Source organism: Typopeltis vanoorti, chromosome 8, assembly GCF_054136105.1.
Source record: "Typopeltis vanoorti isolate ZY-2024b chromosome 8, IOZ_Tvanoo_1.0, whole genome shotgun sequence".
Classification (NCBI taxonomy): Eukaryota; Metazoa; Arthropoda; class Arachnida; order Uropygi; family Thelyphonidae; genus Typopeltis; species Typopeltis vanoorti.
This window is the reverse complement of record NC_143556.1, coordinates 96,856,556-96,880,252: the sequence shown is the minus strand read 5'-3', so window position 1 is coordinate 96,880,252 and position 23,697 is coordinate 96,856,556. Positions and strand designations below refer to the sequence as shown.

Here is a 23,697-nt window from a genome sequence, read left to right as displayed (position 1 = left end):
GAATTCTACAAATTTTAATCAATCAATCCCGACCTCATTTTGTTTATAATCAATTTCATGGTTGAAAATGCTTGTTCACATGTACGTCGTTCCGAAAGGACAGATAACTCTGGGTAAATTTTCTTAATTCCGGAAAATGCTCACTGGATAATGATCGCCAGAGATTAATCATGTTGGAAGCATTTGGGATTGAGGAAAGCTCAAATTTCATGTTCAGTAATGAATTTATTTTCATATGAAAAAGCTCTAAAAAAAACAAAATCACGAAAACGACTTTCAAGTGACTCTTGCAATAACCTGATTTTTTCAATATATTTTGTAAATTGCGATTACCATCAGTTATGCTTTTTTAAGTGCTCAAATCCTAATTTTTTTACTGAGACGAAAACAGTTTTAACTTCATCTTGAACGTATTGATATAATTTACTAAGCTAGGATATAATTTGTTCTTGCTCTGCAGTTTCAAATTTAGATCATTGAGATGGCTGGTAACATCGACTAAAAATGTTAAATCAAAACAATGAATTGTTATCACATAAAAGGGCTCGTTCCTCAAGCAGCTCATCTTCTCTTCTAGAAAATTATGAACAGTATTTTTCAGTATTCCAGATCTACTTAGAACCTGCCCTCTAGAAAGCCAGCGCAGCTCACTATGAAGAACGAGATCGCCATATTCCAACTCTACCATTTCACAATATTCTCTGAATTCTTTTTTGTTTAATCCTTTTGCTCTAATTTTATTCACGCGTTTCACACTCAGTAACATGCTGCAAATCTAACGTTTTTCCATACAGTGACTCCTGGTGTATAATGCAGTGATATTTTAGTAAAGGACGACAGGAAAGGTTTTCAGGCAAAGTTGCAGCCCCAGTGGCTTTACCTGTCATTGACGGCGCTCTTGTTTTCTCTGATCCTCTTGTTTTTCCATGAAGCAGTTCAAGACCGATAAGGTCTTCAAAAACATTAAAATTATCATAAATTCCTCATATAAATATGCTTAACTGGGCTACATCATATGTCAGCAGATAAGTCCAAAGCTAAAGAGAAGAAAGTACAAGCACGGAAAAGGTCTTTCAGTTGCTCAGATACATCACGAAAATTCTTCAGTGCGTCTTGTAACTGTTTGCTTTGACAGAGCAATTTCGTCTACTTTCTGTTCCATATTTTTTTATCACCAAGACATCTTGCAAGTATTTGGAGATAAGGCTTAACGATTTCTTCTCCATCAGAGAAAGACTTCTGTTTTTTGGCAAACGCTAAAGCAATTTCGTAAAACGCCATCGCCAAACTTTCATTGCTTCTTTTTACAAACATATTTCGTCTTTTGACTTCTTCCTTCTAGTAGATAAATTTATACGAGGGTGGTCTGAAACGTTCTCGGCCTCGACCATAGATTGCAACACTATCGGCATGACTTTTTTTTTTCTAAGTTGGTACATCTGTCATAAGCATTCATGTGAAATTGCAAGTCATTCAATCAAGTAGTTTGTTTTATACAGCTGTCTGAAACAAAAGTGTTGTCTGTATCCCTTGAAATGGATAAAATTGAGTATCGTGCGGTTATACAATTCTTGTAAAAGAAAGTTTAATGCCAAAAGAAATTCATTCGAAGTTCATAAAAGTTTATGGGCACTCTTCTCCTTCGTTTTCGACAATTACGAAATGGGCTGCCGAGTTTAAACATAGCCGTACCAGCCTTGAAAATGATCCACGTGAAATACGTCCAAAAAGTGTAACAACACCAGAAACCATTGACCAAGTGATCAATGGTATTGGATGACCGGCAAGTCAAATGAGTGAAATTGCTGAGACTACGGCATTTCAAAAGAACGTGTAGGATAGATTTTACATGACGAATGGCAAATGAAAAAGCTTTGTGAAAGAAGGGTGCCATGCTTGCTCACAGCAGATCAAAAATGCACTCGAATGAAAATCTCTGAACAGTGCTTGGAGCGTTTCAACAAGAATAAAACTGATTTTGTGAGTCGATTTATTACTACGGATGAGACTTGGATTCACCATTACAAACCAGAATCCAACAGCAGTCGAAACAGTGGACAGAAGCCGGTTGTTCAGAGCCAAAGAAGACAAAGTCGGTTCCATCAGCATTCATACATATCACATATGTATGAACATTAATCATACATGCAAATAATAATATTGCGGCGTTTTTTTTTTTTTAATCTCTAGAAAAAAGAAAATCAAAAGAACACATTAGACATTGTTTAATTCGAGAAAGAGAACAAGATTTCAAACAAAAATCACACAAATCGTATTTATGATGAGAGAACGTCTATATATATATATATATAATCTGCCCTGCATGCGAATGTTTTTCAGGACCTATAGCATAGTAATGTTATGTGTTGGTAGAGTTAAGAAGGTGGTTCCAGAGAATAGGGGAGGATGGAATGAAAGCCGCGTCGAAGAAATAAGTTAATTTCGTGAGATTAAGTGTAAATCGATGTTGGACAGATGATACTCGAGTTATTTTAGGTTCAAAGGGGAAGGGTGAATGCTAGTTCGGTGGAACAGTTCCCATGGAAGCATCTGTGTCAAAAAGGTACAGTACAGTAACATAATCCATGAGAGTCTGACCAGAGTGAGACCCGCACCATGCTTATTGAGGCTTAATAATGCCATATTGCTGAGAGGGGTGGTGGTGGGAGAGTTTGTGAATGTATCTGCCTGTATGAGAAAGTTTTCTATATATAGAGAAATAAAGGTTACCATTAGGAAGGCGTGTTACTGTGGCATTACCCTTAATTTCCCTTGATAATAAGCACATCAAAAATTTTAATAACCTGTGTAAATCTAAACCGCTACCTCAAGTTCAACTGCTTCATACAATAATCAACCTATCGTCCAAAAGACACTAAGCCTCGGACACAATTTTGCCGTCGCACCTAAAGAAGTTCCGGTATTGGATATTATGTACAACATCGAACGTGGAATTTGTCACTTAGCTCCAGAAACAGCCAATAACATCAGACTTGACGTAGCTAGCATCCTCTCCCGGTCTTCACCTCCAAAAATTAATTTATCTTCTAGACAACTTTCTGCCCTCAGAAAATTACGAAAGAAAAAATTATTGTCATTACCAGAGCTGATAAGGGTAATGCCACAGTCGTTCTTAACGCCTCAGAATATAATCGGAAAATGGATATTATTCTCCGTGATCGCGCTACCTACATACCACTTAAACATGATCCCACAAAAACTCAAGTTAAAAAACCTACTTAAAAGTGTTCTCTTGGTCTCCTGACATTACAAAAAACCTCAAACCATTCGGTTCTCGTCCCCCCCCCCCCGTATATACGCTTTACCGAAAATCCACAAACCTAATTCTCCCCTAAGACATATAGTAGATGCCACCAATACTCCTTGCTACAAATTTTCAAAGCAGCTAGCTAAATCTTTGATCCCCTCACTGGTCTTACTACATCTCATGTAAAAAACTCTACCCACTTCAAAAACTTAATTGAAAACCTTACTTTAAATAATACAGACATATTGGTCAGCTTTGACATCATCTCATTGTTTACCAATATTCCCCTAATTGACACCTTAAACCAATTTTTACATGGAAAATTTTGAAAAACAAGCCACAGACTCTTCCCCTCTAAAACCTTCTATCTGGCTAAGATATGTAGATGATGTCTCCTCTATTTGGCCTCATGGCCCAGACACATTAGATTCCTTCCTCAGTCAATTCAATAGTCTACATCCAAGAATCCAGTTTACAATGGTAAAGGAAAATAACAATTGTTTACCCTTCCTAGACACCTTAGTAACACGCCTTCCTAATGGTAACCTTTCTTTCTCTGTATATAGAAAACCTACTCATACAGGAAGATACATTCACAAACTCTCCCACAACCATCCCTCTCAGCAATATGGCATTATTAAAACTTTTACCAATAGAGCCCACAATCTTTGTTCCAGTGAAACTGCCCTTTGAACCAAACTCAAACACATACACACCTTCCTTTCCAATGGCTACAGTGACTACAGAATTAAAAAAAAATAATTAAGTCCTTCCCCATTCCCCAACCATCTCTTCAGAAATGCCATCACCATAGTTTACATCCATGGTACATCAGAAAAAATAGCCAGATCATTAAAAAAGTACAACCTCCATACAGCTTTTAAGCCCCACAGTAAACTTACTACCCTTATCCGTTCCACCAAAGTCTAGCTCCCTCCTCTCTCAGTACCTGGAGTATATAGAGTAACTTGTGCCTGTAAACTAGCTTACTTTGGACAGACAGGCAGATCAGCAACAATCCAGTTAGAACACGTCATACACCTGCAATCACGATTATGGTCAATCTGGCCTTGCTGACCATGTTTTGGATACAATCCACAGGATCTCCTAGGAAAAAACCACCATGCTCCACCATAGTAAATTCAAAAAAGAAAGACTATTCTTTGAATCTACACTCAGGAATCAACCGAATTTCAGCAAATACGTTTGCATTAAACTTCCCAAAATTTTGGAAACATTATCAGAGATCCCCCTTTACATCTTAGGCCACCTGCAAATGCCCATAGAGGGCACACCACCTAGATAGGACTTTAGTTTCACCCACTATTGTATTATATTTGTATGTGTTGTTACAAAAAGTTTTTTTGTAATCCCTGAAGATGTCTCTGTGACGGATATGAAATATTGGAAACATTAAAATTGTTTTTAATCCTTTCTCAGTGCTGATAATATTCCATTAAACCTCCAACATGTATGAAGAGTGGGTAATCTTACTTGATTGTTACATTACCAAAAGTAATGAACATTTGCATTTTTTAATGAAGAATACGTTTTTGTGTGTATAAATTTTGCAGTTCAGGAATATGAGTGACAATTTTAGTGAAGACGAAAACCTCAATTGACATATTCAGCAATGGGAGTGCTTATTTTGACATTCTGTGATATATACCAAACTCTGACATCTACATGCCTGTGACAATTTGCAGCAAACATTAAATGATCAATTGGCTGACCAACAGGTCTGCTGCTGAAGTCTACACAATTTGCCACATCACTCAGCTTTCTGTTCACTAGGATTCCATGTCATGGTTTACATAAAAACCATGATGTATGCACATAAAGTGAACATAAAAGATTAATTATTTCAGCACATTCTCAGTGCTGCAAGATATATTGTATACTGATGGTCATCTTGAATATTTACAAAACTAAAACATACAATGTATTTTTCCCCTTCCAATAAATGTTTTCTTCAAATGAAGCTATATTTCAATTACAGTACTCATAATTGTTAACAGATCCAATTATTCTGTGGTCACATAGTTAATGTAACCATTGAAAATTGGACTCATGTCATAGAACACATTTTCATTTGGGAATAACTTCGAATAATAAAATCTTGAAATACTGATAGAGACATCTACATATACTCATTATGGGTTCTGTGATGGCACTAGAAAGGATTTCAGACTATAATTTTATCTTTTAACTCTTGTAGTGAAGTCATTTTCGATATGTACACTTTATGCAAACCTCATTTAAGAAAAATTTAGCATGCCTGGAAAAGTACCCAGCATATATAATTTATAACTTAAAAAAAAAAAAATAAATAAATAAAAGCCCAAAGAACACATTCAGATGGCTAATATTTTTCCTTCCATTGTATACTTTACAGAATGTTCAATAATATCCAGCTCCCCATCATCATCGTTCAAGTTTACCTGAAAGGAAATTTATCACATGAATGTTGTTAAAAGATAAAATTATGAACAAAATTGAAGAAAAGTAAAAGAGAGAAAACCAGATTAGTTTCTTCAACTGCTGGAGATTATAGTCCTTGTGGAAAACAGTGCAAGGAAGACTGTTCCAAAGAACATAGATGGAATGAAAAAGGAAGGTGATTAGTTCAATAAGTTCAGGTGAACTGTGTACAGATATTTTACAGAAGTTGTTAGTACTGGTTAAGCAGTTACATGATTTTCCATATTTAATTCATCATCTTCACTAACAAATTTTTATCGAAGGACAAAGTGAAGGTGGACAGTTTGGTGGAGCATAAAATACCTACAGCAAAGATAAAAATGTTTCCTTTTTCTTAATCCTCTTCCACCTTTATGGTGTCGAGGTTTATATTCTTGCAACTGCAACTCAAGGATAAGGTGGTTAGCCCTATGCTTCCCAGTGTGTCCTATGTCTGTAGCCATGTGTTCACAGAGCTGGTTTGCCTGTTCTGGGGGACAAAAAAACCCGAATTTCTGGGTGAAAAAATCCCCTACCTTTATATGAGACTGGCTAACTCAACTTTCATCAAAAGAGACCAGATAAAGGTCCCTCAAGTCACTGACAGGAATAAAACCCAGGTCTTTCTAACCAAAGGGCTTTGTCTATAATGACTGAGCTACAGAAGCTCAAATGTGTTTCCACATAATGGAAAAGTGACAGGAGTGAAACTGTGTAAGAGGGAACTATTAAGCAGACTGTTCTCTTTTAATAGCATCAAGCATTTTTAGGAAAGTTTTTGAAACTAATCAAAATGTGACAATAGGGTTCTGAGGTTGGGCAAATTGGAGATTTATATAGTATTATGTATTAATTGTCCACATGGTTAGCCTAGTGGCTATGCGCTTCGCAACCATATGCTCGGGGGAAGGAGTGTCCTAGGTTCGATATCCATCAACGACGTGAGGGACTTAAGGATCTTCCTCAGCCATAGCCAAGTTAGCCGGTCTTGGGCATGGACAGCAGGGTATTTTCCACCAGTTTATCTGGGGGTTTTTCATCCCACAAGCAAGCAAACCAGCCCCGTGAACACACAGGCTACAGTCATAGGATATAGTATGGCAAGGAAAGCAACGGGAAACTACCTTGCTCAATCATTTCCCCTAGATGGTGGCATATATAGCTACCCCCAGACAGCCGTAAGGCTAAATACTATCGCATCATGTATTAGTTAACACAAATGCTTCACTCTTCTGCACTCCATAAACAGTATCAATAGGATTTCCTTTTGATGAAAAGATCTGTGTCCAAATCCTGTCCAAAATATTTATCGGTCATTTCAACTGAAGATGAGTTATACGGTCTTGGAGATGGCAAGCCTTTACCTCCTGCAAAACAATCATATCACACATTCTGACAGACAGGAAGATAGGATAATCCCCCTATCTTACCAAAATTAAATTTGCAAGTTATCTAGCCAAATATATGAACAAAAAAAGGGGATTGGATATTTATTTTTAAAAAATCCCCATTCTTTTTATGTTATAAAATGAAAGAAGAGTGGTATGCTAAGGATAAAAACATTTGATTCCTTCAGATTTTAGAAACACTGACTCTAAACTGACTAAACTAATTCTATACAAGTGTTTTCTTATGTATAACAAGTAGGCTTATTATATGAATAGCAGTGTATCCACTTTTATGCTTCTGAAGAACAAGCATGAAAATTCAGACTAGTATAAAATATTGTATTTCTATAACAATTAAAGGCAACAAATTTTCGAAAGAAAAAAAGATGTTATAGAAACTTAAAACCTGCATCTTACTTGGATAGTATTTCGCTTTCATTATAGTATTTTTTAAGGTGATATTGACCTATTGGCTTATACAATGTTTGCTAGGTTCTCTTCATAGACTATATAAAACCGAGAAAATGTCAGATTAAGATCAAATTAAGGTCAGAATCATTCTTTTGAAGAAAGAATATAGAAAGGCTTTTTAAGTTTAGCAAATGTAACCTTTTGAAAGCAGATATAACTTGAAGCATTTTTTAATGGAAGCAAGGTAGAAGATAGCTTTTGTAAACATATATATAAAGAATGTACAATGGGAAAAACTTGGCAACCTTTGCTTTAGAACATCTCTCAAAATGAAGTACTGTACTTAGGACTTTCTAATTGGTACATGGAGGCAGTCAGAAAAATTAATTTCACATTTTGTAAATCAAAGATAAATAACAGATCACCAGCCTAATTGGCTAAGTAGATAACATACAAACTCTTGAATCAACATGGCATAGATTCAAACTGCACAGTCTTCCATGAGTAGTATTCAAATAAAATTCATCCGAATATTTTTATTCACACTATTTTGTATGTACTTTTTTGTTACATTCTCTATTAACTCATTTTCAAAGACAGGACAAATGAAACAGCATGTTTTTCTGAAGTAACTGTTCTATAGGCCACCTTATTCACCAGTTTTGTATGCATATATAACTTAAGTATATTATAGCATATGGAGATGGAATTTTTCAGAACTGGACTGGTGGTGGAAAACTAGTGGCCATTCCTTGGAAACTGTGCAAGAGTTTAGTTAGCCAGGGTGTAAGGACTAGATTTTTTGCTTGGAGAGTGGTGAATGAGTGGAATAGGTTGCCACAGTCTGTTGTGGGTGCCATGATTGTGAATGAGTTCAAAGCACAGTATCAGAGTTACTAAGCAAATGTTGGATAGTGCTTGGCATAATGTTTAGGGCTTCCCTCTATGAGTCTAAGGACTCCACAAGGCAGTCCATAATAATGGTAATAATATACACTATAGAACCAACCCATCTCCAAACTGTTCCATTCAAAGTGAATGGATGGGAAAGATTTGTACTACAAACAACACCTCATTAACAGTCATATAAACAACTGCTTTAGTCAAAGGAAAATAAAAACCAGTCAAGTGGGAAAGGTGCAAAATATTTATGAAAAAAAAATCAAAGAATACTGTACATTTAATATATTTATTATAATATTACAATATACAGAGAATGCTATTTTGTAACCACTCAGCAATCACTATTTGTCCATCTTTTTTTAAACTGATTTATAAATTTATTCAATTATATGAACACAAACATTAAATGCACTTCTTGAAATGCTCAACTTATTTTAATATTCTATTATTTCCAAGACCATTCTTTGCTGAAGTAGTTTTAGTAATAATATCAACTCTTCTTCAAATGGCACTAAACAATCAGAAATTATACATCTGTTGCATAACTAAGAAACAAACTTTTTCTCAAAGTGTATGTTGAAAACTAATTATGTATTAAAATAGTGCTACTCTTACTATTTTGCCAGCACAAGAACATGTACAGAAACTGGCAACATCATAAGAGAACCATTTTGTATTATGTGTGTGTGTGTGTGTGTGTGTGTGTGTATATATATATATATATATATATATATATACACTTGTATATTTACATAAGACAATGTTTCAAAAATATCACAGAACTCAGCAATACTGCATTATATATATATTATGCATACATAAAGTAATATTATTTCTCATATTTAATGCAGTAATGAACAGGAGCTAAAAACTGAAATATACAGCATATTATAGAAATATATAACAAACACACAAATAACAAAAAGTCAATATATTTCACAGCTTACAAGTATTTTAAAGTTGCAAATATTTTTGTCTTGCATTATTTCCAGTAACATAAATTTAAAAATGCTCTCATAAATGTATACATGCAATATTAACAGTGAATCGTGGAGATGAAACCTTGTCAATTTACATATTTGATTGCCTTCAAAATTCAAATGATTAACATCTTTATACAAAGGTTATGAAAAATGTATTAACTTCATTTCAATTATAAAATTAGATTTGCTACTAAATTCAAATAATCTTAACATGACTTTTTAAATTTTAAAAATAAATCTGAATGAATGGTAATAAAATATATTACATCAGAGCTTTTAAAATCATTTAATACAGTGCTATGCATTTAACAAAATATGAATAATTTTAAAGATTATTAAGACAACAAGTTAAACATAGACATTAAAATTATCCTTAATAAAGCATTTCCTGAAACGTGTGGGAGGGCGGCTAATACCTTAAACACTATCTAATACTTAATAACAATTTTACAAAAATGACATAAATAAGAATTTGTACAAATATTACAGAATATAGGAAATGCTTGCCTAAATGTTTTAACATGTGCTCTGTAAAAAACGCTGTACATGGTTGAAATTACATCTTTCGATTTCTACTTTGATTAGTTTTGTACAAAAGAAAGAAAGAAAGAAAGAAAGAGGGGGAGGGAGGGAGAGAGAGATTTAAATTTAAATGAATTTATATTTGCTTGCAACAACAAATGGAAAGCAACCAGAACTTTCATTTCAAATAAATGGATATTTAATTTGCAATTTATTATATAAAAATTGTGTTATCGCTATTAGTAGACCATTAATTTACATGATTCCTTTTCAAAATAGTATATTCTAAGGCTTTTGTAAATGCAAAATTAAGTTTTCCACAGTTAGAGTTAAATTTCTTTCCTAGAACATTTTTCAGTGGCTGAAGTAAGCTTGTGTTAAGATCTGATCCCATTTCATACTGAAACAAATAAAATAATATGAAAATCTTAACACATACATATTAAAATAACAAAATAATTTAAAATATCACATAAAAAAACTTCAACTTCTTCATGGATATGTGATAAAATATATTGAGTTACAGTTAAGAGCTATGAAACGTGTTAATAAAACTGATTGCTAGGTAGAAAATGTGAGAGAAAGGTAAAATGTAATGACAAAAAAAAAAAAAAAAAAACGGTTCCAAAATTGAACCACTGATGACAGAATTACATGCCATTCTCAAAAGAAGACATCAGTTGTACAGTTGCACAAATTTAAATGAGCATGTTTTTAAAAAAAACGTTTTTCAGAAATATCTTCCATTAATATATCAGGTCCAATATAGATTTTTAAAAGTATATTGGCTTTCTCTTCATCTTCCTCCTTTACACATTAGATGATCCTGTCATGACTAAGTGGACTTAGCTACACAGAAATTTAATTAATGATGTAAGATCAGGTGGTTAAACCAACTGCACAGTGATATGTCTATTAATTCAAACAGTTTGGTGTGCCTGTCTTGCAGGATGAAAGATCTATCACCTCCAGGTGAGATTCGTTAACTCACCCTCATCTGAAAAGCTTTTATAAAGGGTTTTTAAATATCCTAGAGAGGATCAGAATCCATGCCTTTCTAACCTTTGAAATATGTACAGTGTGGCATTAGGCTTGCAGTTTAAGGCAAATGATACTGAATTTTCATCGTGCAACCATTTATGTGTTATGACATAAGTCAGCTTGCTTGGACTGATCCATTATTCTGCATTTCTCTTCATATATTGTTCAGAGCATTTCGAATGAATTCAGATCTAGAGAATTTCTTGCTTTTTTGTATTTATTATTATTTTATTTATTTATTTATTTTTACTTGGTTCCATGCAAAAAAGAATGGCACAGAGTCAAGTTTTTTGCTTTGAGTAAAAATTCCACAACTGAATAAAAACTTTAGTTTGTTTTTCAACCTCATTGTCAGCAAAGAAGAAAGTCCATTAGTCTCATCAGATATGTATTTTGTTAGCAGGGCAACATTGAACCTATATATTGTTATTCTTATTATCTGACCTCCATGGAATCAAAGGACTCATCACAGGAGGTTCATACTCTCCCATGCCAAAAGATCATTGAATAGTACCTTGAACTCATTCATGGTTTCCACATTCAACCATATGGTCAGGCAATGCATTCACTCACCAATCATTCTCCATGCAAAGAACCTGCTTCTCATTCCCCTGCTCACACCCTCTTTATATGGATAGCCTCTAATTCTACCCTTGCCACCCTCTATTCTATGAAGCATCTCCTCCACATTAATCTGGTAACAACCCAACACCAATTTATATGTCTCAATCCCCTCTTCTTCTATTCACAAGGCTCTGTAAGTTGCATTCCCTCAATCTCTCCTAGTATATGACATTCTATACAACTGACAATAACTTAATAAACCTTCTCCATACATCCTCATCCCTCCAAAACACTACTGGAGGTGGCAGCAATTGAACCCAAGGCTTTTCACATGCAAAGTAAATGCTCTACATCCCCATTCTGGGGATGTAGCTAGGTGGTAGAGCATTATTAATTTAAATTTATAATTTACTTCACATCTCCCAAACTTATTTCATTTTATCTGGTTATTTTTCTTTGAGTGAAAAACTTGTGTTCATGCAAAGTAAAGATTTTGGCTTTTTTCTAAGGGCTCCAAACCATAAACCAAGTATAACTGGATTCTCTGAAATGAAACAAAAACGAATCAATTTTCCACCATTAAAATTTAAGCATCCGGTATTTTGTATATTTTACAACCAACATCAAAAACATTAAAAAGTTAACATTCAATTTCCTGTTCATTTAATCTGATGATGAGGCTTAGTATTACTTTGGTGGTTATTTATGAGAATTAGCTAAGTGTAACACACACACACACACACACACACACACACACACACACACACACACACACACACACACACACACACACACACACACAATCTTTATTTTCTGCATAAGGAAGGCACGTTTGTTTTTTAATTTATATCATTCCACACTATTGCTGAATACAATACCACTTTTTCATGCAAATTCCATCTATATCATTGTAAATTATTGTATTTTTTATTATTTATTTATTTTATCTATCACAGAATTTCAAAAACATCCATGCCAAAGAGGGATTTAAATCCGCAGATTGTAGGTTAGGAGTGCAGACAATATCGATTTGGCTGACCATGAAGACAATAATTATGTTGTGCAGTCAAAAGAAAATATACATCCTCTGACTGGATAGGCTTGGATTTGAATGCCATCATCTGGGCCACTAACAGGTCAGTGATACATGATATCCCTACTGGTCAAGTCAACCTCAGATTTCTTTAGGTGTGGCCCATTACCACCAATAAGACTAATGCTATCAGCAAGTATTCCCCCTCTGACAAAGGATACTCTCCTAGTTGGTGAAAATGCCAATTAGCCCTACTAGGTGGTAGATAACCTTTATTACCCTGTGAAAGACCGCTGTTCTTGTTTATTAGGGGGGGGGGGGGGGCTTAAGTGGCTGATGCTATGTTTCATCCCCAAAGAACAGGAATTGCAACTTCTGTCTCCGCACATTTTTTAAAGATGCAGTGCAAATGTTATCCTTCAAGGGCATGTCAAACCTATTGTGAATATCCAAGTTTCCCTCATCTTTGAGAGTACAGCAGTAAAGTGGTTTTGTAAGCTGAACAACAGAAACTATGGGACTGAGCCTGGCAACAAATTTAGACCTTCATAATCAGCTTGTGCATAATCTACTGCTAGACTGTGCTTGGAGGGAGTCATTATAGTGGTAAAAGGGGGAGGTACTGTCAAGTCCACATTATGGCATAGACACTGGATGCTCTCTGTATGGGCAACAGGTCTAAGAATCTAGTTACTCCCTCACCTGTGCTGCATGTTTCTCTTTGATCTTTTCTCTTCACCTCTGAAATGTATAGCATAAGATGAAGTTCACTGAAGTTAAAATAAGAAACAAACCCAAATCAAAATATCCCCCCCCCCCAAAAAAAAACACACACACACAAATTATATATAAATAAATAAATTTAAAAAATTGCTTCACTTCACTTCAACATTCAGGGCACAGACACCAACTTGAACGATGTGCAACATCAGCTACAGACATTCAAAACCTGATCTGTTTTTGATCCAACACAAAACTGATGCTACAACTAGCACAGTGCCTTTACATGGCATAACAGCTGTCAGGAACTAGTTTTACCGTATGCATGCTGTTTCCATATTGGTTGCATTTTCACAAAAGTTAATATGGCATGTCAGTTTCAATTTTGTTTGCAGAATTTTATTCGTAAATTGTCTTAATGATATTGAAAATCTCAAATGCAATTTGAACTGATTTTAAGTTTTACACACACACACACACACACACACACACACACACACACACACACACACACACACACACACACATGGTGGGCCTGGTTGGCCGAGTGGTTAGCGTATCCGCTCTCCAGCCAAGAGAGCGGATACGCTAACCACTCAATGGGACAGGGCCTTCACCCTGCAGTGGGTAGAAAAATAGGCTGTTCATCATTACACACATATGCATCTTTATTTATTATTATTATTATTATACAGGCACCTCCATGGAGTCCGAAGACTCATCGTGGGAAACCCAATCTATTCACACAATCTATCATACCTCCACTTGAACCCATTAACAGAAAATGCACTCACAACTGATTGTGGCAACCCATTCCATTCATTCACCACTCTCCAAGCAAAAAATCTAGTCCTCACACCCCTACTGACCACACCTTTATTCAACTTCCAGGAATGACCCCTCTAGTCAAATGCTGAAACATTTCCCCTGTATATATATATCCTATAAAATCCTTTAAGCAACTTAAATGTTTCTATCATATCCCCTCTTTTTCTTCTATCAACCAACTTCTGCAATCCACACACCTTCAATCTATCCTCATAGGGCACATTCCACAGGCAACTGACCATCTTGGTCACTTGTCTCTGAATCCCCCCCCCCCCCCCAAGAAAGCAGGGGACCAGACTTGGGCACAGTAATCCAGATATGGATATATCAAGACCTTATAAAGAGGAATTACAACTTCCTTATCTCTATGCTTCACTAGCCAAGTAATCTTATGTGCTACCTTAGCAATATGTCCTCTAAACTTCAACTCTCTGTCTACCACCACCCCTAAATCTCTAGCTTCATCTATTTCCTGGAGTACAGTGCCATCAATGTGATAAATGGCTTGTAATCTATTTATCCCAAAGTGATCTTTTAATCTATTTATCGACATTAAACTGACACCCATTAACTTTTGCCCATATTGATAGCCTATTTAAATGGTCCTGCAAGCTCTCCACATTACCTTGATTAACTATTGTTCCACCTAATTTTGCATCATCATCAAACAACTGAATATTTCCTATATTATTTATGTATAAATTAAACAGCAATGGTCCCAGCACTAAACCTTGTGACACACCACTAGTCACCTGCTTTCGTTTCGATTCTGTCCCACCATATATATAACTTTTTGATATCTGTCCAGCAGCCACCCTCGTATCCACATGTGGTATTCTATCAAATACATTTGCAAAATCCAGCGAAATCATTGTGTAGCCATTTCCTTTATCCAACTCAGCTGTTACTCTATTATAAAAAATTAGTAAATTACTAAGGCATGACTGACTCTTCACAAAGCCATGTTGACCCCAATACAGTATCATAATTTTTATCTATTCATTCTTGAATTCTCTTTTTTACCAATTTTTCTAATACTTTTGCCACCGTGCCTGAGATACTGATTGGTCTATAATTTGCTACTGTAGTCTTAGAACTTCCCTTATGCAAAGGAATAATTTTGCCCTCTTTCCACTCCCTTGGAACTCTACCAGAGCTGAGACTTAAATTAAACAGCTTAGTCAAAGGCATTGTCAGTTCTCTTGTACATTCTCACAAAACCCTAGCTGATATCCTATCTAATCCTACAGCTGTATTTACATTGAGATTCTGCAATATTGTAAGGACCTCTAACTCATCCAGCTCTGTTACCACATTAATGTCTATCATATAGGTTAAAGCAGTAACCTCATTAGAAAGATATATACTTGCAAAGTGATCACTCAGTAATTCAACTATTTTATATGCTTCCGTCTCCTCACGACTATCATCATTTATTAAGGTTAATCTTGCCAAATAATGAAACAACTCTTTGAGATTTCCCTTGGGATGCTTGGCTAAATCCTTCTCATAATCTGATTTTGCCTTCCTTGCCATGCTGGTCATCTTTCTTTTTATATACTTCTCTCTCTCATTTTTTTTTAATTTATTTATTTTTTATTTTTAATATATCACCAGCCTGGTTGGCCAAGTGGTTAGTGTATCTGTTCTTCAGCCAAAAGGCTGCAGGTTCAAATCCTACCGCGGGCATGGATGTTTATGATTGTCTGTGAAAATACTAGTGGTGATGGTTGGCAGTAGATGGCATTGGTGTAGATGAAGAAGGAAGTTGCGGTTGGTGGAGATGGAGAGTTGTAGAATAGGTGTTTATGATTGTCTGTGAAAATACTAGTGGTGATGTCAGCAGTAGATGAAATTAGTGTAGATGATGAAGGTAGTTACAGTTGGTGGAGACGGAGAGTTGTAGAGTAGGTGTCCTCCCCGGATGAGTCTTTGGACTCCCTGGAGGTGTTATGTAATAATAATATACCTTCCACAGCATTTTCTTCTTTTGAGGCTCGTGCTTAATGATATTACTCATCCATCTAACTTCTACTTGACTAACCTGAGGTATACAATTTAATATCCTGTTTTATGCCATGGTACAGATTTAAGTTTCTTCAGCATGTCATAATCACCTGTCTTGTAGTTCCACAAATACCCTCCCTCAATTAATATTTATAAGGGGAACCGGAAAGTAATAAATTTTTTGAACTACATTTTTAATATAAATTTTATGAAAGAACAAATTAACATTATTCAATTATATAATCGCCATCGTTAATTATAACCTTATTCCAATGATCTACTAAGTTTAGAATTCCTTTTTTGAAAAACGTTTTTTCTTTGGAGGCAAAAAATGATATCAAACTCCTTTGGACATCATCTTGCGAACGAAAGATTTTATTTCTTATGCTGTGTTCTAAGGACCTGAATAAGTGATAGTCACTAGGGACAATATCTGGCAAATATGGAGGATGTGGTAAAATTTCCCATCCTAACTGCCTAATTTTTTCTTGAGTCATTCTTGCAGAATGTGGTTTTGCATTATCTTGCTGCAAAATTATCCCTTTTCGATTGACAAGTGCAGGATGTTTGATTAACAATGCTTGATGTAGTCGCTCTAATTGTTCACAGTAGGTGGCTGCTGTGATAGTCTTACCTTGTTCCACGAGTTCGTAATGAATAATTCCATGAATATCCCACCAAACGCACAACAGAACCTTTTGTGGATGAAGTCCATCTTTAGGTGTTGGAATTGGAGTTTGATTTGGAGAAAGCCACTGTTTTTTTGCATTTAATATTCTTATACAGCACCCATTTTTCGTCACCAGTTACGACTCATTCCAAAAAGGGATCATTTTGTTGTCTGGTCAACAATGACTTGCAAATCGCCTGTCTCTGTGCTTTATTGTTTTCTGACAGTTCATGCGGTACTCATACACCCTGTTTAAATCTTGCCACTCTTATGTAAGTGCTCTTGGACAGTTGACCATGATGGATTAAGTTTCTCTGCTACTTCTTGTATGGTTTGTTTTGGATCTGATTCAATGAGAGTCTTAAGAGCATCGTCGTCATCTATAGTAAGAGGCATTCCAGATTGAGGACGATCAGAGAGATCAAAATTTTTTTTTACAAATCTCCTAAACCATCGCTGACATTTGTTAACCTTTAGTACGTCTCCATAAGTTGAGCAAATGATTTTGTAGCCTTGGTAGCATTCTTTCCTTGGTGAAACAAAAACAGCATACAATGACGTAAATGGTGCTTTTCAACTTTAAAGTCAGCCATATTAAAAATAATAATCTAAAATTAAAAAAAACAAAACAGATTTTTTAAATAGAAAAGTAATACTAATATTTAAATAAAAATCAAATTTAATAATTTATATGTTATTTAAGAAAACACAATCGGCTAAAAATGACCTATTAAAAATAATTCATTACTCTCTGGTCCCCCTTATACTTCACATAAATTGTATGCTTTCTGCCAGTGATGGCATCATAAACAGCTGTTAAATGCATCTTCTACCACTGAAAATTTGAAAGCAGATGTTAGGACAAATGTGTTTAGTTAGATATTATGTTTATTGCTACAATAAATCTGTTTTGCTTGTATGCATGCATGCAGTTTAGTGTCTGTGGGAGGGGAGTATTTTTCATTATTCTTCTGCAGTACAGGGTCTGTTGAGGATGGAATGTTTCACACAGTATAGGAACATTTTTATTCCAATCTTTGGAAAGAACAGACATAGTAACAAAGCATCTATTTCTGAATAAAAATGAATATGTCTATGTATTATCAGTGGTTGATCTATAACAAAATACTACTAGCATACGGAAAATATCTATTATAGATAAGAGAAGAGTCACTGACAAAAAAGTAATGATGTAAAATTAGCAAAAGTGTGGATAATTCTGATGATGATCAGAAATTATTTATTTATCTATTTCCATGCGAAAAACGTATACTAATTATCAATGAACAAAAGAAATTTCTTAAAGTCAACCGAAATATAAATAAATACACGCAACAAATTTTACATGATGATTTGCTGATCCAATCCGCATGCATTCCTGCCATGCCTAAATGAATCACCTTATTAACATTATTAGTTAATTGGAGTAGCCCTTCCCTGTAGTTATTTAGTGAGATACCAAATGTATATAGTGGCTGTTTATTATTGGTCAGCCATTTATATTTCACAAACAAATCTCTCTCTCTCTCTCTCTCTCTCTCTCTCCTCATAAGTTTTTCTGTTTATTTCCCTTTCTCATATGATCCATTAATGATGGATCACAAATTCATACCTTTTAGTAATTGAAATATACTAACCAAATATAGCATTCCCCTTAATATTTTTTTCCAATACATCCTAACACAAGCACATTAGTTCCCCTCCATACGCATACTACACAGATTTGGTTACAATTGAAGAACAGTCACATGTCATGTGTCTGCAAATACACATACATGAAACTGGGCAGGGCCCAGTGTTTTCTCTCACCCCACCAGATGGTTAGAATGGTGGAAGGAGAGGTCCAACCATCCCAACATGAACATGTTAACTGTTCAAACTACTATATGATTACTACCAAACATAAAAAGCACATATACCACAAGAGTGGTTTATGTTTGGATACTCCTTGCTGGGATGGATACAAATCTTGAACTTCTTCTTTTGGACCTTCTCTTACTCAAGCTTTCCTTTCCTCAACATGTATCATTCATCTGCTGTCTTTACTGTTTCCCCCACCCCAATTTAAAAAATCACTCTGACCAGTGGTGGTCGGTGAAAATTTAAAGTTGGGGTGCTGCATATACGAAATAAGAAAAAGAATTTATTTTTTCCTAATCAGTAACCTATTTATTAATAAGTAAATTTACATATTAAAAAATTTCTTTATTAAAAATATTTCACCCTCACCACGAACACACACCAATAATAAAAGTTTCGTATCTCACAGAAATCACACGCGCAGGTACAATTTACCTGTAGCAACAATGCTCAACGAGCAGTCTCGGATTCACTTGTTATGTGCAGTGAAAAGTGCAAATATTGGCGAGTCTAGCTGCACTTGGCTGAATGTGATAATTCCGACACTGCGTTAGATTGCAGTGCATTTGTTTCATAATATAAAGCGTTAATTAAACAATTCCAATTATTATTAATTAACTTAGGAATTCACAACATACACTACAATATAAATTAAATTAAACTTTAATATATATTTCCAATATTTCAGCAATGCCACATTGCCATCTTCAAAGGAACTTAAAATAAAGACAAGTGCACGCAGGCACTACATACAGTAAATGAGGAAGAAGCGATGAAGCTATTGTTTCTCCTAAAAGTCCTGATGGTGCCCCCTAGCAGGCTATGTAGGTATTCTAGGCTGTTGGGCTGAAGGTCTCATGATGCATGTCTCCCAAATTTGGGGCAGTCTTGTGCAACCAAATTTGTTGAGGTTTCGCATGTTTCTTAGGGCTGAGGCAGATTCCATGAAAAGTCTTACAAATTTGAACTTGCTACGGTGTATTATTGTGGCTTTCTTCTGCTGTATTCTGTGGTGTGTATCGAGAGCATGGTCTGCAAGTCCAGAGTGGCTATACTGGTGAAAACAGATGTAGTCCTTGTGTTCTGAAATTCTGATATTTGCTGTACTGCCTGTTTGGCCAAAGTAGGACAGCTTACAGCTGCAAGGGACCTGGTATACACCAGGTAGGTCTAGGGGAAGTGGTTGGTTTTTAGTGGAGTGGATAAGGGATGCCAATTTTCTATATGGTCTCTAACAAGAGGTCAAGTCATGTTTTTTTAATATTTTGGTAATTTTTTTGGAGGTGCCTCAGATGTAGGGAATGGTGATGGATTTGGAGTAATCCTTGTTGTAAAAGGGAGGGTTGTGGTTTACTGGTTTCAATATTTTTTGAATTTTTTTTCTTTTTTTTTCAGGGGAAGGGGGTAGCCATTGGCTGAGAAAGTGTTGAGGATGTGATTTAGTTCAGTGGTTAGGGCACTGTCATTTGAACAGATTAGTTTAGCACTGTTGTATAGTGTCTTAATAACTCCATATTGTTGTGAGGGGGGGGGGGGGTTGTTGGTGAATGTATCTGCCTGTATGGGTGGGTTTTCTATAAACAGAGAAAACCAAGATTCCATCAGGATGGCGGATAACTAGTGTGTCTAGGAAAGGGAGGCTGTTGTTTTCCTCTTTTTCTAGGGTGAACTTGATTCTGGGGTGTTGGTTGTTTAAGTGTGTTAAGAAGGAGAAGAGTGTATCAGAGACAAGTGGCCAAATAGCAAACACATCATCAATGTAGCAAAGCCATATGGTTGGTTTTTGTGGGGCAGAGTTTAAGGCTTTCTCTTCAAAAGTCTCCATAAAGAAGTTGGCCAAGGGTGGGGAGAGTGGTGAACCCATGGCTGTCCCCTCTATTTGTTTGTAGAATTTTCCCTGCCAAACGAAACAGCCCGAGTTTATTGTGAACTGAAATAGGGCTGAGATATCGGGAGGAAATTTAGCTTGGATTAGCTTAAGGTTTCCTTGAGTGGGACATTTGCGAATAAGGAGATGTCAAAACTGACCATTATGTCAGTATGTTGGAGTGTAAGGTTTTCTATGCTGGCTCTGAAGTGGGCTGAGTTTTTTATGTGTTGCCAGTATAGTGTGTGAGCGCTTTGGCCAAATGTTTAGCTAATTTGTATGTGGGGGAATCAATGCCATCGACTATGGGATGTAATGGCACATTTTCTTTATGTATTTTTGGGAGTCCATATATACGGGGGGGATATAGAGTTAAACGGTTTTAATTTGTTAGTAACTTCCACAGGCCAAGAAGTGACCTTCTTAAGGAGCCTATGGAGTTTTCTAATTTGTGAGTTGGTGGGACTGTATTCAATTCCACCTACTTCACAACAAGGATTACTCTAAATCCATCACCATTCCCTACATCCGAGGCACCTCGGAAAAAATTACCAAAATCTTAAAAAAACATGACTTGACCTCTTGTTACAGACCATATAGAAAATTAGCATCCCTTATCTGCTCCACTAAAGACCAACCACTTTCCCTAGACCTACCTGGTGTATATCAAGTCCCTTGCAGATGTAAGCTGTCCTACTTTGGCCAAACAGGCAGGATAGCAAATATCAGAACACAAGGACTACATCCATTTTCACCAGTATAACCACTCTGGTCTTGGAGACCATGCTCTGGATACAAGCCACAGAGAACGGTGGAAGATAGCCACAATAATATGCCATAGCAAGTTTAAATTTGAAAGACTTTTCATGGAATCAGCCTCAGCACTAAGAAACATGCCAAACCTCAACAAATTTCGTTGCATGAGACTGCCCCAAATTTGGGAGACGTACATCATGAGACCTTCAGCGCAATGGCCAAGAATACCTACATAGCCCGCTAGGGGGGCACACACCATCAGGACTTTTAGCAGAAACAATAGCTTCCTCGCTTCTTCCTCATTTACTGTATGTATCGCCTTCATGCATGTGTCTTTATTTTAAGTTCCTTTGAAGATGGCAAAGTGACGTTGCCGAAATATACATTAAAGTTTAATTTAATTTATATTCTAATGTACGTTGTGAATTTCTTAAGTTAATTAATAATCATGTATAACCAGCGTATAAGCTTTTCTACAAGAATTCCAATTATTAACTATTCAATCAATGTTGAAACATAAGCTGTAATCTTTAACATGTTGTATTGCATTTATATAATGTTGTAAGGATTGTTATTATTTATAAACACAAACAAAATTAAATTTTTTCGTTTTTCCTTGGGGGGGGGGGGGAGTGTCGCAGTACTTATGTACAAGCCGCCACTGACTCTGACCTTACTGACTTCTTATCCTTAAAACTTGATTTTTTGCAATCCAACTACCCGAACAATGAAGTCATCATCCTTGGTGACTTTAATGTCAATAATTTCACCTAGCTCCCCCCCCCTTTTCCCCTCTCTCTCTAAGTTAAAAGAGATGCTGAAATGTCTACTGTAAGCAATGACTGACAACAAATTATTCACCTACTAACTAGAATGCTTGAAAATTTTCATTCAAATGTATGTATGTATTCAACACTAGATTTTTTCTTAAACAGATCTCGTTCTAGATACTACTGTTAAGATGATCTCTCCTCTTATTCAGATCATAATCATATCCAAGTTTCATCTGTAATGGAACACCCTCCCTTCAGCCATTCACAACTTCATATACTTTGGCACTGCAACCTTTCACCCACGCTTAAACCCATTCATCAAATTAGCTCTCTATTACTATCTACTAAAGATCAAATACAACCTTTATTGCTAATTGGAGTGTATTCAATTCCATGTAATATCAAGTTAACCTACTTCAATCAAATGAGTCGTTGTGTTACTAAATGTCTTTCTGAACACCTTTCTTATATTGAATCAAAAAAATTCATAAATCTGTCCTTGCCAGTCATGTAATTACTATTATATAAGAAAGAAATACTAGCCATAGGATCCTATGGGATGATACTAAATCATTGCAGAATTCCTCTCACAAATTTGAATTTTTTTTGATTTTTATAGAAAGTGCCGAAGTCTTTCTCCACCACTATGTTAAATTGTATATACTTCACGAGTATATTTGCATGAATAATAAATAACCACGTTTTAACTTGTAGATGTTTTTTTTTATTACCATAGATGTATTTCCTCGACAAGTTTCACTGTCAGCATTTTGACAGTGAAACTTGTCGTGACAACCTCCTGACAGCATTTTCAGGAGGGTGTTTAACACAAGTAATAAAACTGACAAAAAACTAACCATTTCCCAACAGTCAATATTTCTACAATCTGTAGAAGTAATTCTCCTCCAAGTAGGGTATGGATGATGCTTGCCAATTTACCATGCGATGTACTTTGAGGATGTTAACTGTGATTCAACTTTTTTCTTCCCTTTTGTTTTCAAGATTGCTTATATGTTCTTTGTTTTATGGATTTCAAAACTTCTCCCAGTTTGACCTATGTACATCTTTCCACAAGAATACAAAATCTTGTACAGTCCAGGATGTTTATAAAATAAAACTTTGTTTTCAGAGAAATGAATGCACATGAAAAAAAGAAACCATTTTCCATCCCCCCCCCCATTTGCTGTTTTAGAATTTCCAAGTTCTATTTGTTACACTGATGATGGTTTAAGATACTTAAACAAAATATTTCTTTAACTAGTAATCCACTTATCCACTAATGACTTTTTATTCAATCCTCACTGGCAGCCAATCGGAGATAGCTGGTCCCAGACTATCAGCAATTATACATGGCATCCTAGTACAGTTAATTAAATATCTTTCCAACATGTTCATGTGTGTATTTTTTATATTTTAAAATTAGTAACATATTATAATCATATTACACTTTCTAAAACACTTTTAAGTATGGGGCGGGGATGAAAAGTTCCAATAAACACCTAGAAGAAAACTGATATTAAAGCACTTAATATAACCACAAGAAAGAACATATCTTAAAACTCTTTAACTCCCATGTTTCATCAAATTATAATAATTGTTATTTTTCTTTTAGGATATATAACAAGGCATGTCAAAGGTTTTGA

At 35.4% G+C, this 23,697-nt stretch overlaps 1 protein-coding gene across 1 annotated transcript in view; it reads right to left on the bottom strand.

Moving 5' to 3' along the window:
• Positions 1–8,702: 8,702 nt before the first annotated feature.
• LOC150104208 (glucoside xylosyltransferase 1-like) overlaps positions 8,703–23,697 on the bottom strand; it is a 76,320-nt gene continuing 61,325 nt past the window's right edge. The window contains exon 7 of the mRNA XM_090396832.1: positions 8,703–10,335. Coding sequence (XP_090252958.1) covers positions 10,186–10,335 — 150 coding nt within the window. The 3' untranslated portion in view covers positions 8,703–10,185. The remainder of the gene's footprint in view (positions 10,336–23,697) is intronic.